This window comes from Ambystoma mexicanum, chromosome 5q, assembly GCF_040938575.1.
Source record: "Ambystoma mexicanum isolate Mex_15411 chromosome 5q, UKY_AmexF1_1, whole genome shotgun sequence".
NCBI classification, from domain to species: domain Eukaryota; kingdom Metazoa; phylum Chordata; class Amphibia; order Caudata; family Ambystomatidae; genus Ambystoma; species Ambystoma mexicanum.
In genome coordinates, this window is record NC_090933.1 from 111,394,922 (window position 1) to 111,408,354 (window position 13,433).

At 47.1% G+C, this 13,433-nt stretch overlaps 1 protein-coding gene across 2 annotated transcripts in view; it reads right to left on the minus strand.

Moving 5' to 3' along the window:
• The window catches only part of HJURP (Holliday junction recognition protein), a 967,877-nt gene that overhangs the window by 600,489 nt on the left and 353,955 nt on the right, over nucleotides 1-13,433 (minus strand). For both annotated transcript variants that reach the window (XM_069620625.1, XM_069620626.1), the window contains exon 7: nucleotides 10,063-10,121. In XM_069620625.1, the coding sequence (XP_069476726.1) occupies nucleotides 10,063-10,121 (59 nt within the window). The remainder of the gene's footprint in view (nucleotides 1-10,062; nucleotides 10,122-13,433) is intronic.

Consider the following 13,433-nt stretch of genomic DNA (forward strand, 5'->3'; position numbering starts at 1 on the left):
CAATTACCAGTCAGATGTACATTCCACCCATCTAGTCTACAGAGCCCCAGGACCATTCCTATCCTTAGATGAGGAAATAATCTTCTATCTGACTCAAAGCCTATATCCAAGACTCCTCTCCTGGGAGACCTTAATCTTGTTTTAAATGATCCAGATGATCTCAATGCACTATCCCTTGCCAACTCAACTGATTTTGGCCTTATACAGCAAATACTTAACCCCACACTTACCAAAGGAAGAACCTTGGCCTATGTCACTGTTCTTAATTGCAACATCACAGTTACAGCCACTCACTACTGCCCTTTTACAGATCACAATATCTCAAACTCTCACCCAACAACACCCCTCCCTCTGCCCCCTACAGCTACCAGAAGCTCAAAAAACACCACTAAAGTGTGCATCCTGCCATTTCTGGATGAACTAGTCCAAGCCCCACTGGAATTTTTGACCCAAACACACTACTGGATAAGACATGCATTACCTACCGTAATAGCATTTCTGATGACTGTATCTGCTTAGATTCACATGCTGTGCATATGGTCCGACATCCAGTGGTAACCGCGGAGTATTGTATCTGGTCTTTCGGGGACGTATAGTGTACGTAAAACCCCTCATGCGCCGAGGTACCTCCGATTGTATTTTATTCTGCCATGAGGGAGCCCAAGGCTATAGTGAGTGAGTACATAAAGAGAGAAAGTAGTAAGACGTCTATGTTCCTTCCACCCCGAGCGGGGAGGTAGGGAGGGCGCATGTGAATCTAAGCAGATACAATCATCAGAAATGCTATTACAGTAAGTAATGCATGTCTTATGATGCTTGTTAATCTGCTTAGAATCACATGCTGTGCATAGACTAGCGAGCAGTACCCACAGTTGGAGGTGGGTTGTGAGAAGGAACAGTAGAGAAAAGAGGTCTTAGTACTGCTTGTCCCACCTGAGAATCAGACCTAGAATGAGTGTCTAGGCAATGTTTTGTAAAGGTGTGTACAGAACTCCAGGTTGCCGCTTTGCAAATGGACTCAAGGGGAACATTTGCAATGAATGCTATGGAAGCCCTAGTGCCCCGAGTAGAATGTGCTCTAGGCTTGAAGGGCAGTTCTCTCTTAGCAAGAGAGAAACATAGTGTTGTGCATTTGACAATCCACCTTGAGATAGCCGATTTAGAGACAGGATCCCCTTCTCTACCAGCTGCCAGTGAGACCAAGAATTGCTTAGTCTTCCTTAGTGGTTTAGTTCTTTCCAGGTAAAAAAAAAAAAAGACTGCCCTGCACATGTCTAGTGTGTGAAGGCTTCTTTCGGCCATGTTATTAGGGTTCTGGAAGAAATTTGGTAGTTCGATTGACTGGTTCACATGGAACTTTGAGATGAATTTAGGCGTAAATCTGGGATGTGTGCGCAGAACTACCTTATCTTTGTGGACTGTATCAAAGGGGTCTAGAACAGAAAGTTCCTTTTTGATCAAAGTGATAGCCACTAGGAAGGCTGTCTTATAAGTCAGGTCTTTCAGACTTGCTTCATGCATAGACTCAAAGGGAGCTCCCATGAGCCTAGTCAAAACCACATTCAGATCCCATCCAGGGGCTGGGTGAGAGATGGGAGGGTAAATCCTCTTAAGCCCTTCCATAAAGGCTTTGATCACCGGTATTTTCCACCACGATACCTTTTGTTCTGATGTGGTGTAGGCTGACAGAGCAACCAGATGAACCTTTAGGGAATTGAAGACTAACCCAGTGTCCAACAGGTGGGTTAGATAAAGCACAATGTGTGAGAGTGAGCAATCGATGGGATTGACGCCCTTGGAATTGCACCAGATGACAAAACGTTTCCATTTGCTGGCATAGCAATAACGTGTATTAGGCTTTCTCGCTTCCCTGAGTGTGTCCATGCACCTCCGAGGGAGTTGCAGGTGTCCAAACTCTATGATCTCAGGAGCCAGGCTGCTAAATTCAGAGTTTGTGGGCACGGGTGTAGGATCTCCCCCCTGTCCCGAGGCATGTTGTACGGGCAGGGTAGCTTGACTGGTGGGGAGAGGGACATTTCCATCCAGTGAGCGAACCAGGGATGGCGGGCCCACATGGGGGGCCACCAGTATCATGGTAACTGGTTCCTGGTGCATCTTGTGCACTATCTTGATGAGAAGGAGAGTCAGGGGAAAAGCGCAGACAAATTTCCCCGACCAGGTTATCCAGAGACCGTTCCCCTTGGATCAGTTCTGGCGGTACCTGGAGGCATAGTCTTGGCATTGGGCGGTCTCCTGAGTAGCGAACAGGTCGATCTCTGGGAAACCCCATTCTGCGAAGAAGTTGGACACAATGTCTTCGAGTCGCCATTCATATTCTTCGGGCAGAGGGAAATCTCTGCTGAGTACGTCTGCTAGAAGATTGAGTTCCCCTGGAACATGTTGGGACAACAGAAACATCTTGTGTTTGAGAGCCCATATCCAAAAGTTCTGGGACAGCTTGGATAGCCCTGGAGAGTGAGTGCCTCCCTATTTGTTCAGGTAATACATAGCTGTAGTGCTGTCTGTTAGGATCAGCACTGTCTTCCCTTGCAGTTGTACTTGAAAGGCTTTCAAAGCTTTGAACACCACTACCAGCTCCAGCGAGTTTATAGGGTTGGACGGTACTTGAGACCAAACTCTGTGTGCTGTCTGTTCAAGCAGATGGGCTCCCCACCCTGTGAGAGATGTGTCTGTCGTGAGAGTGGCTTCCACTGTAGGGGTGGTGAAGGTCTTCCCCCTTCAAGAGGTTTTATCTTGACCACCACTGTAGACAGAGAATGAGGGCTGGCGAGACAACTACCAGAACTTCCCATTGTCCGCTGGCCTGACACCACTGGCTGTTGAGCCACTCTTGCATGGGAGGCATGTGCAGCCGCGTGTAGGGAACCAAATATATGCATGACACCATCATCCCTGGCAAACGCATGGCTTTGCGCATCGTCACCTCCCGTCTGGCTACATACTGAGGAATCTGAGAAAGCATGTTCTGAACCCTCTCGTTGAAGGGGAAGACGACCCTGTCTTCCGTCTGAATTAGAGCTCCCAGAAATTGTTTTACTTGGCTGGGGACTAAATTGGATTTCTTTTCGTTGATCGAGAAACTCAGGCTGAAGAGGAGATCTACCGTTTTTTGGGTGTTCAAAAAACAAGCCTCGATCGAGTCCACCGCGATGAAACAGTCTCCGAGGTAAGGGTAAACTGGGACTGATAGTCTGCACAGGTGTGCTGCTGCCACTGCCAGGACTTTGGTAAACACCTTTGGCGCCGAGGCGATGCCGAAGGGGAGTACCTTGAATTGGTAATGTTCGTCCTGGATCATGAACCATAGATATTTCCTGTGCGCTGGCAACATTGAAATATGAAAGTATGCATCTTTCATGTCCAATCTTGCCATGAAGTCCCCGTTTCAGCAATGGGATCCCCTCCTGCAGTGGTACCATGCAAAACTTCTGGAGTTTGATAAACATGTTTGCTGGTTGCAGGTCTAGAACAGGGCGCATGGCGAGATCCTTTTTGGGTACAAGGAAGTACACTGAAGAAATACCCTCGTTACCTGAAGAATAGGCACGGCTTCTATGGCTACCTTGCCCAGCAGTGCTTCCACCTCTTGGATCAGGATCGCCAGATCTGGTGAAAGGCGCCGTGAGCGCGGCGGTCTGAACTTTGGAGGTCGGGCGAATTCCAAGCAGTAACCGTGGGCGACCGTCTTTAAGACCCACTGGTCGGAAGTGATCCCCTCCCATGCCTCGAGGAAAGATGTTAATCGCCCCCCGACCGGGGTGACATGGGAGGGGACCTGGACTTTGTGGTCATTTCTGACCAGACGTTGTGGCTCTTCTGGTATTGGGGCCTTTGCCTCTACCCTTGCCCTGTTTGTGACCCCTTGAGGGGTAGTAAGTGGTGCTTCCAGATGTTTGATTTGTGTTGAAATGACCCGTGCCGTAGTTGTTTTGACCAGCAGGGGCTTTCCCTCGAAAGGACCGCCGAGAGTTATTACCCCTCTGGGAGGAGGGTTTCTGTGTAAATTGATGCAGAGACCTTATAGTCTCATGCTCCTTCTTGGCTGTTTCCAAAGCCTTGTCCACTGCTTTCCCAAAGAGGTTAGTCTCCTCAATGAGTTTTATTAATGAGGGAGGCCTGAGTCTCAGGTCTAAATCCAGAAGTGCGCAGCCAAGCGTATCTTTTCAGTAGGGTTCCTTGAGCAACAGAATTGCCTGAAGTTTCCGCAGTGTCCAGGGTGTTCTTCACCACATTCTGGTTAAGTAGTCTTCCCTCCATTACAATGGAGAGAAGCTTTGACTTGGCGGTTTCGGGAACCTCTTGGAGGCCTTCCTGGAGCAAATTCCATTGGGCGTCAGCATAGCTTGCTAATAGAGTAGTATTATTAGCGACCCGTATAGTGTATGCGGCTGCTGACGTGACACGTTTACCCAGGGCATACAGCCACTTTGATTCCTTGTCCGGTGGTGATTTTCCCGTGGCTGGCGAGCCGGGGTGGACGAGGGAGAGTCTAGGCACAAAACATCAGAGTCCTGATCTTGCCGTTTCCATGGGTCCTGACCTTCCTGCTGAGTTTCGTCCCAGTTGTCTGTAGTATCCTGTTGGTCATCCTCATGGTTTTGCGGAAAAGAAGCTTCTTCTTCACTATAGATGTCTCTATATGTGTCCATCTGGACAACGTCTTCCTGTTGGAAACCATGAGACTGGTATGCCTGAATTTGAAGGTTAGGGTCTACCCGAGCCCTTTTCGGGGGTGTATGACCAGAAGAACTGATAATCTGCTCCCGCCGATCCAAACACCCTTCAAATGTTTCTGTATTCCATTTAGAAGACCCAAATGGGCCTACGTAAGAGTAAACTACGTTCTCCGCACTGCAGCGTCGAAAGGAGTCTCTCAGGGTGTCGGAAAGAGGCTCTCGAATATCCTCATAAGCGTCATCAGAATCGGGAACCCAATCCGCTGAAATTCTTTTGGCGGCTTGTCCCATAACCTTAGGCGGAACAGGGGTAAGACCCACCACCGCCGTAATTCTCCCGATGCTACTTTCGATTGTCGCTGAATCGTCGTGAGACAAAGGCTCCGATGATCTATCGGCAAGTGTAATACCTTCTGCGGCGGTAGAGGGTCTAGCGGTCGGTTTTCCGGGTAGAGGCCTAGCCGTAGTTTTCGGGCCTACTGAGGCCTTAGAGACCGTTGAAGCGTCAGACTCCCGCACTTCGACGCATGTAGGTTTCTGAGTAGCTCCCTTAGCTGATTTGGCTTGCCCTGTCGCAAAACGCTGCTGCGGATGCGGGGGAAGGCTTTGCATCTTAACGATCCGAGGGTAGCGGCAAAGTTTTCGGCGGCCCGGTTGGTGCTTTTGCTTTTTTTGACGAAGATGTTGAAATTGGCATAGGGGTTGTGTGCTTAGTGCGAAGCGCTTGTACGCCCCCGTCGCCGGGTGTGGTCCCTGTAGCAAGACCATAGTCGAGCCTTAAATGGTCGTGGACGCGCGTGGCGGACATACAAGCATCCGCCTGAAGGTCTATAACATCCGAAATGGACGTTTGGTCATCCGAAGTACCCCCGTCACTTTCAGCGGGTGTGGCGGTGGGGGAAGGGGGTTCCGCACGTGACATACCGTACGCGGCCCACCGCTTTACACGGCGCTCATTAAGGGTCTTAGGCCAAAAGGAGTTTTCACGCTGCACACCGCTTCTCGTCGTGCTCTAGGAGGAGACAACGTTACACGTCCTGTGTTTGTCCTTCCAAGGATATCTGACCCTACACATAGGGCAGAATCTGTTAGGCAGAATCCTGTGCAGTGCCCTTAGGGAACACTACACACAATTAAGACTACAGGTGGCAATACAAGTTTTACCTTCGGTACAAGCCTGTACTGCTATGTTAAAGTGGTAGCAGTAGCAGAGAACCAGGCTTATCTCAACAGTATATGAGCAGTAGCAAAGATTACACAAAGGAACCACAATTACTGTGACTCAAGCAAACATTGACTCAAGGTTTCAGATAAAAAATAGAAGTACATTTATTTTTTAAACCATTTGTTATAAACACGACACTTGTATTAATTCAAAAACCACACGTAAAATACCCAACAAGTAACCAATTCACTTTGTACGGTATACTTCAAGGTAAGTACCCTGTGTTTTAGCGGACCGGTCTTATGAAACAAAAGATGTTACCGGGAATACACTTGCGATCACCTTTTGACAGTAATGACAGTTCAGTCTTACTAAAGAAACGCGTATCCGTGGCAAGAAATTTTACAGGGGCAAAAACACACTTAGCACCCGAGATACCCAGAGAGAGTTGGGGCAAAAATCATAGGCAATACTTTTGTCAAGGCAGACAGAATCAGAGAACACTCTTAGACCGAGATTTTAAAAAAGTCAATAGGCCGGAGCCAGTGTCAAATGGAACCGGGTTCCTGTTGTCGAGGATCACACAGTCAAGATAGTTAACGATTCAGCGTAGCCAGGAGTACTTCGATATTGTCAACAGAGGAAGCAAAAGTTATAAGAAGGAGGGAAGACCAGGGCAAGCCTTGGAGGCGAAGAAAAGGGATTCACCCAAATTCCTCGAGCAGAACACAGTACCATATTCAAGGAAGAAGCTAGTGCCACGGCACGTTTCCTGGTAGTTTCCTGCAGATCGTCGGTTCCTGGAGCTTCTATCCGAAGGAGGACGTCTGGAGGTGTCTGCACCACACAGGGCTGAAGCCGGCAGCAGCGATGGTGAATAAAAGGTGCACGCCTTAAAAACAGGAGAGGCTCTTCAGATGGATATCCGGACCACTACAGCAGGGTGCAGCGATTTCGACCACGGAGAGGATCCTCTGGCTGTAGAAGATGAGCTGGTTATCTCCACCAAGCTCAAGGGCAGAAGACTCCAGACTGTATGTTCTCTGGTTGTTGAAGGGGAGATAGCTCAGAACTGCAGCAGAGCTTCACCGGGACGGATAGTTGCAGCAGTCAACTTCTTCTCTGCTTCTCTTCGGTTCCTTGTAGTTCCAGTGGCGACTCTCTGACTTGCAGACCAAGAGACCTGCCTTTTATGCGAAAATCCCCCATTCACACAGCCTGGCTGTCAATCACGCAGCAGGGGGGTTGTCCGGTCCGGACAACCACCTCAGCCAATCATGGCAAAGTGCAACTTGGTTTTCCTAGGATACCCTGTGCAGGGGGTGACTACAACCTTCCCTCACATTCAGCCCACCTACACACCCAGGCGCCTAGAGGAGGGCTTCTGGGCAGAAGCCCGCCAAAAGACAGTGAACAAAGGAGGCAAACCTGGTTTGCGACGCAAAGTAAAAAACAAGAAGGATTTTAACAAAAAGAAATGGTGAATAAACCCAACCGGAGCCAAATGAAAAAGTATTTGGTCAAGCGGGTTTAAGTTTGAGGCTAATATAATAGCCTAAAACAATACCACAGTTATATAGTATAATCGTGGTAGAAAAGTTAGGGTAGATACCGCTGCCACCAGCCAAGTCTAAATGTTGAAAGAGCGAGACAATGCTCTAGGAGGTACAGATAAAAAAGGGCTAAGGATTAACCCTTTCCCGTACTCCATGTAAAATGAGGTGTACCGGATCTGTGTTTAAATGACTAAGGCCCTCATTACAAGTCAGGCGGTGGCCCATGGTGCTATTAGCACCATGGTCCATGTCGGATTCCGCCATGGTGGATGGCGGAATTACCGCCCCATTCCAAGGAGAGTGGGGCGGTAATTCCCCATTCACCATTTGCCCTTCCCCATTCCCATCTTTGCCCCATAGGGCATAATGGGGATGGGGAAGGCGCTAATTACGGCACTGTAAATTACGGTGCCGTAATTAGCACCAAGGTCGCTTAGCGCCTTGGACTTTAACGCCTGCAAAAAGCAGGCGTTAAAGTGTGAATCAGACGTTAAGGGTTAACGGCGCCGTTAAACCCTTAACGCCTGACTTGTAATGAGGGCCTAAGTAAAGTTAATGGCAACTTTACCCTTTTCTGGGGGACAGTAGTCAGCCTCAGAAATTGAGTCGGTGGGAAATCTAAAAGACAGCCCTGTGTCACTGCACTGAAGGTGCTGTGTAACACACAAAAGAAGGGGGCTCTGGTGTACTCCAGAGTCCACAATCACAAAAACAGCTGAAATACAAATGGCAAAACACAGGTAAGAGTGGAAAGAAAGGGGTACACTCTTACCAAGTGGAAAAATAAACTCCAGAGATCCAGCAAAGCTGCTGGGGGTCTCACTAGGTAAGGGAAATTAGCCACTGAATGAGAATTCTCCCTAAAAGAATCTAAAAGGAGTCCTTTCCATAGCCAAATGGAAGTATGACAAGACCAACAGGGAAAAGAGGGGAAAGGAAGAAAGACATACTAAACAATATGGCCACCCCGACCCCACTCTACTGTATAGGTCGGCCAGAGGGCCAGAGGGCCCGACCACGTGGAAAATCCAGCCGCCGGATTTTAGGCGCCGAAATCCACAGCCGTAGACGGATCCCCCGTAGTCTTCGTCGAAGATGTTCTTGTTGGGCGAAGTAACTTAACGTGGAATAAAGCGACAATTCGGTAAAGATGAACAATGTCTCTAGTAAGAGCTCTGCTATAGGGCGACCAGTTATCCGGGCGGAACAATCTGTCACGATAGGGATAGTGTTACAGAAACACCAATGCCGATGTCCTCTTTGGGTCCCCGAAAGACAAGATGCAATACTCTGCGGTTACCACTGGATGTCGGACCATATGCACACATGTGATTCTAAGCAGATTAACAAGCATCAGAACTATAATTAGACTTTGACGCACACCATCAATACCATGGTACCACTGAGAGGAAAGGTAAAGTAACCCTAATCACAACACATGGTTTTCGCTCGAACTCAAAACCCTCTGCCTTCTCAAACGTCAGGCAGAAGCAAGTTGAACTATGATCCCACCGCTCTGAATAAAGCCAGCTTCTCGCAGGCAGCCAATGCATACACAAAGGCTGTCATTCTAGGGGAAAAAAATAGCCTACAACTGCAGGATTGAGAAAGCCAGCCCTAAAGCACTCTTTTACATCAAACCTTCCGATGCCAGGGAGACATCTGCGGGCACCTGGCATCAAGGACTGTGTGGAAGCCCTTGCACCTTTCTGTGCAACCGTAATCAACTCTTCATTCTCCTCCTGCTCAGTCCCATCCAGTTTGAGGAAAGGAACCTCTACAAGGACTATGATGAGTGGTCCGAGCCAGACAGCAGGAGACCTCAGTGAATTTTTGGTTGAACTGTGAACCCTTTTGTTGAACTGTGAAAGCATGTTGGAATGCTGGAAAAGTGATTTTAATGTGGAAAGCCAGGCGGGCCTCGATCCACGTTTTGAACTGCTTTGTTTTGAGAACCTGAACCATCTACGGGGACTGCCTCACTCCATGCTGTCCAATGTGGGGAGGAGAGCTGACTAAGTCACTCTGATTCTTGATATTCTAACACTGATATTCCTTTGCATACATATTCCCCTTTGCACACTATTTGCATACGAGATAGGGTAGGCATTAGGTTTTGTTGGTATAGACCATTTTGATTTGACAGAGGCTGACTAGGACTGTGTTTACTTTATGGTAGAGCCTACTCCCATCTTAGCTATATGGCAAGATGGGAGTTTTTCCAAACCCTGAAAATTGAATAAAGATTTTACAAAATGTACCTTTTGTGTCAGTGTCATACTTGTTATACCATGCCTCCCTTACAGCATCCTTTCTGAAAAATCACTGACCTTTTTCCTCAGATGCAGACTGGCACATGGGGGTATTTCAACATGTGAAATCTTTAGGGAAAGGTAACCAAAAGAGTAGAATTTTAAGATAGTTACTAATTTGTTGAAGCCAAGATTCCACTCATGTTACCGATATAAACCTCATTTTATTCAGTCAGTGCATTTTCAAGGGTGCCTAGATACCTTTTGTATACAGTTGTGTCAATATGAAGGTTTGCTATTGTGCCCAATTACTTCCCATCAGCATAAACAGAATGATGGTTCCTTTTTCCATCAATAAGTATCACGATTCATGCTTCACCAGCAAAACTTACGGCCTTGTTGGTTAGTGGGTTCACCCTTACTTCAGTGTCGCATTGCATGTGCTGGTCATCTGCAATTCCAAATAACCAAATTCAAAGGTTATTATATAGGTAAGAGGAAACCATAGCAAGTGGAACACTACTTTCATTAAATGCAGATACACAAACATTTTTCCTTTTTGCTCGGCAACAAATTAGGTACCTTGATGCAGTTTTTCAGACGATAGCTAGAAAAATAGGACAACTTCCATTCTGCAATTTTGCCTACATAACCAGAATGTTTTGACAAATGTGTTTAGGAAAATGTGGTTTTCTACATTCCATTAGTTAAGTTGAACACTAAATGAGCCGCATGGTCAGATGCACATTATATGCGGAAGAACAAGGAAATAGCAATTGGCACCGGAATACAGCAAATGTACAGTATTGCAACAAATAAACAAATGACTTACTTTAGACAATGTTCTGCCTGATGGATTAATCCATCCATCCATCCTGATATATATTCCTCATCCTGGATTAATCCTTCCTGATACATATTCTTCATCTTCGAAATATATCGCCTCGTGTGCTTCTGACTTCGGATTAAATTCTGCCACAGGCTGGGGTGGAGGTGGGATGGTGTCGGCACTATGCAACAAACTCCGCACTGCGTTATCAGTTCCCATGACCCAGATTGGGATGTCAAGGGTGGTGAAGACACAGCATAGCAAACTGGGACCTCATGACCTCGATTCCACCCAGTTTCACCCACACTCAACTGCTGAAGAACCACAGAACTACAAGACTTTACGATCCCTCCACAAGGGGCAGAGAAAGGTTGCAATGCAGAATCGGTGGGGTTGAAGGACTATTCCATCAGAAGAAGAAGTTACTTACCAAGTTACTTAGTCATCGACGCAGGACGCCACCTCCCGAAAAAGTTTCCACACTGCACAGCTGTGGACATTACATGTCAAAGATGTGGAATACGTTGGAGGAACATCCAGTCGAAAGAACGTTACCACTAGGTAGGTAACTTGTTCATCGAATGGATTGGGTCCTCGAACGTATTCCACATGTTTGAAAGACTCACAAAGCAGTACCAGAACATGGAGGAATAAAGAACCGCCTTACCAAAGGCCATATCCCAACCATGGATCATATCCAGGGAGTAATGTTTAACAAAGATGTGGATAGAAGCCCATGTGGCTGCATCACAAATATTCCTAATAGGAACTCCCCGTTGAAGGCTGTTGCAGTAGCCACGCCACTAATCGAATGAGCTTGCAACCCTTCAGGAGGGTCCTAACCCGCCAATCGGTAACACTCCGTAATAGTGAGGATACTCCACCTGGACAGGGTCTGTTTGGTAACAGCCTGACCCCAATCAGTGTCCAGCATATCCCACAAAGAGTTGATCGTCCACTCTGACCCTGGACATCCTAGAAATATAAAAGCTCAAGAGCTCTCCTAGGATCCAACCTACGGAGCCGCTCCACTTCCTTACCATGATGAAGAGGAGGATAGAAAGAAGGGAGTAACCGTAACCAAGAACACGGTCTTGAATAAGAAAAATCTCAAAGGACAAGAGTGCAAAGGTTCAAATGGAGCACCCATTAGAAATTTCAAAAACAAATTCTAATCCAAAACCAGCACCTGGAAAGGGGACGACGGTAACACATTAGTCAGTGCTTTAAAAAAAAAGAGAAATCAAAGGAATCTTAAAGTAACAACATTCTTCAGACGAGCGCTTAAATATAGACAGCCCCGCCAGGTAACCCTTAATGGTACCTACTTGAAGGCCCCTGTGGGCCAAAGAAAGTAAGAAAGACAAAACCATAGGAGTGGAGCACTGAAAAGGACCAACATTTTGTCCTCGGCACCAGTCGCAAAACTTACGCCAATGGCAACGGTACAAGGATTTTGTTGCTGGCCTTCTGGCCGAAAGCAACACCTCCATTACATCATCCAGGAGGTCCCAATCCTTATAGCACAACCTTTCAGAATCCATGCATGAAGTTTGAGAGTTCTGACATCTGGATGGAGAACCGGACCCCTCTCTCTATAGAGCAGATCCTCTCGGCATGGAAGACGGCGTGGAGGGAAGATGGACATTTCGAGAAGGTGTTAGGGAGAATTCTCATTATCTGGCTAATTCATCATCACTGCACAGGAAGCAGGCCAAGGCGAATTTGCCCCCAGATGCCCTTACAACTATTCCAAACATTGTAAAAGTGTTTAAAATGGCATCTTTGCGCGCTCGGCGCTCCAGTCCCCTTCCTCCTTCCCCCCCGTCTTCTCCAGCCCAAACCCGCCTCCCAACCCTCCCCCTGCACCCTGATTGGTGTCTTGGCCACATATGAACCCTCCTAGGGCAGCCCTCTGCCCGGCAGCCCCTGTGGCTAAGGGCCCCAAGGCAAAGGGCGGCTCCAACAGAGATGGCCCCAAGACGTGTCTGCAGGGGAAGCCAAGGAAGTCAGCAGACACCAACAAAACTATGAGTGTGGCTTGGGTGGGGTGTAGAGAACTTACTCTACTCCAGAAAGCCACTGTCACTCTACCTTACCTTCCATAGCGCAGACTGCAATAGACTTAGACAATACATACTTACAGACTTGGTGACCCGAATGAAAATGTTTGCACTACAAGGAGCAAAATTGCATGCAGCTTACGGCAAATTTACTCTAAAACCGGTTTTATCATTTTACCTTCAAAAAGTAGTTCCCGCAATAACTTTTGGGAGTGAAACATGTTGGAATCTTCCAAAAGACCTATGGGACAAGCTCGAAGGTAGCTTTTGGCGTAAAGTGTTGAGACTACCAAATAACTCATCAATTGTGGCAATACGATATGAGCTATGTATTGAGGCCTTATATGGAACTGTTCTGTGGAAATCAATCTCCATGTTTAGGAAAATGCGGATGGAGACGGTAGTAAAACCTTATGAAATTCTACACACTGTTTCTGAACATTCATCTGCACTGTTAATAAAGGAGTGGGAGAAAAAACTACTTCTTGTATTAGAAGATGCTGGAGTTTCTGTAGAAACTGTACTACTTCGCCCCCAAATTGCGAAGAAAAAAATTCGTCATCATAATTGGCTAAGAAATGAAGAACGCCGGAACAAAATGATAACTTCCGTAGACCTTGGATCTGCGCTAAATAAACTGGATGCAATTCCAAGATACTTGGAGAAATTCCCATCACAATATCATCGTAACATGTTCCTGCGGATGAGACTTAACTTATACAAAACTAGGGAGTTACAGCTCCTGAGAAATGACCCACTGGTGCAGACGGCAAAATGTAGATTCTGCAAATTTGGCCAAGAATCGGTGAGACATCTAATATTGGACTGTGGTGCCATTGCAGCGCAGCGTAGTCTGCATTTGGATCGTTTT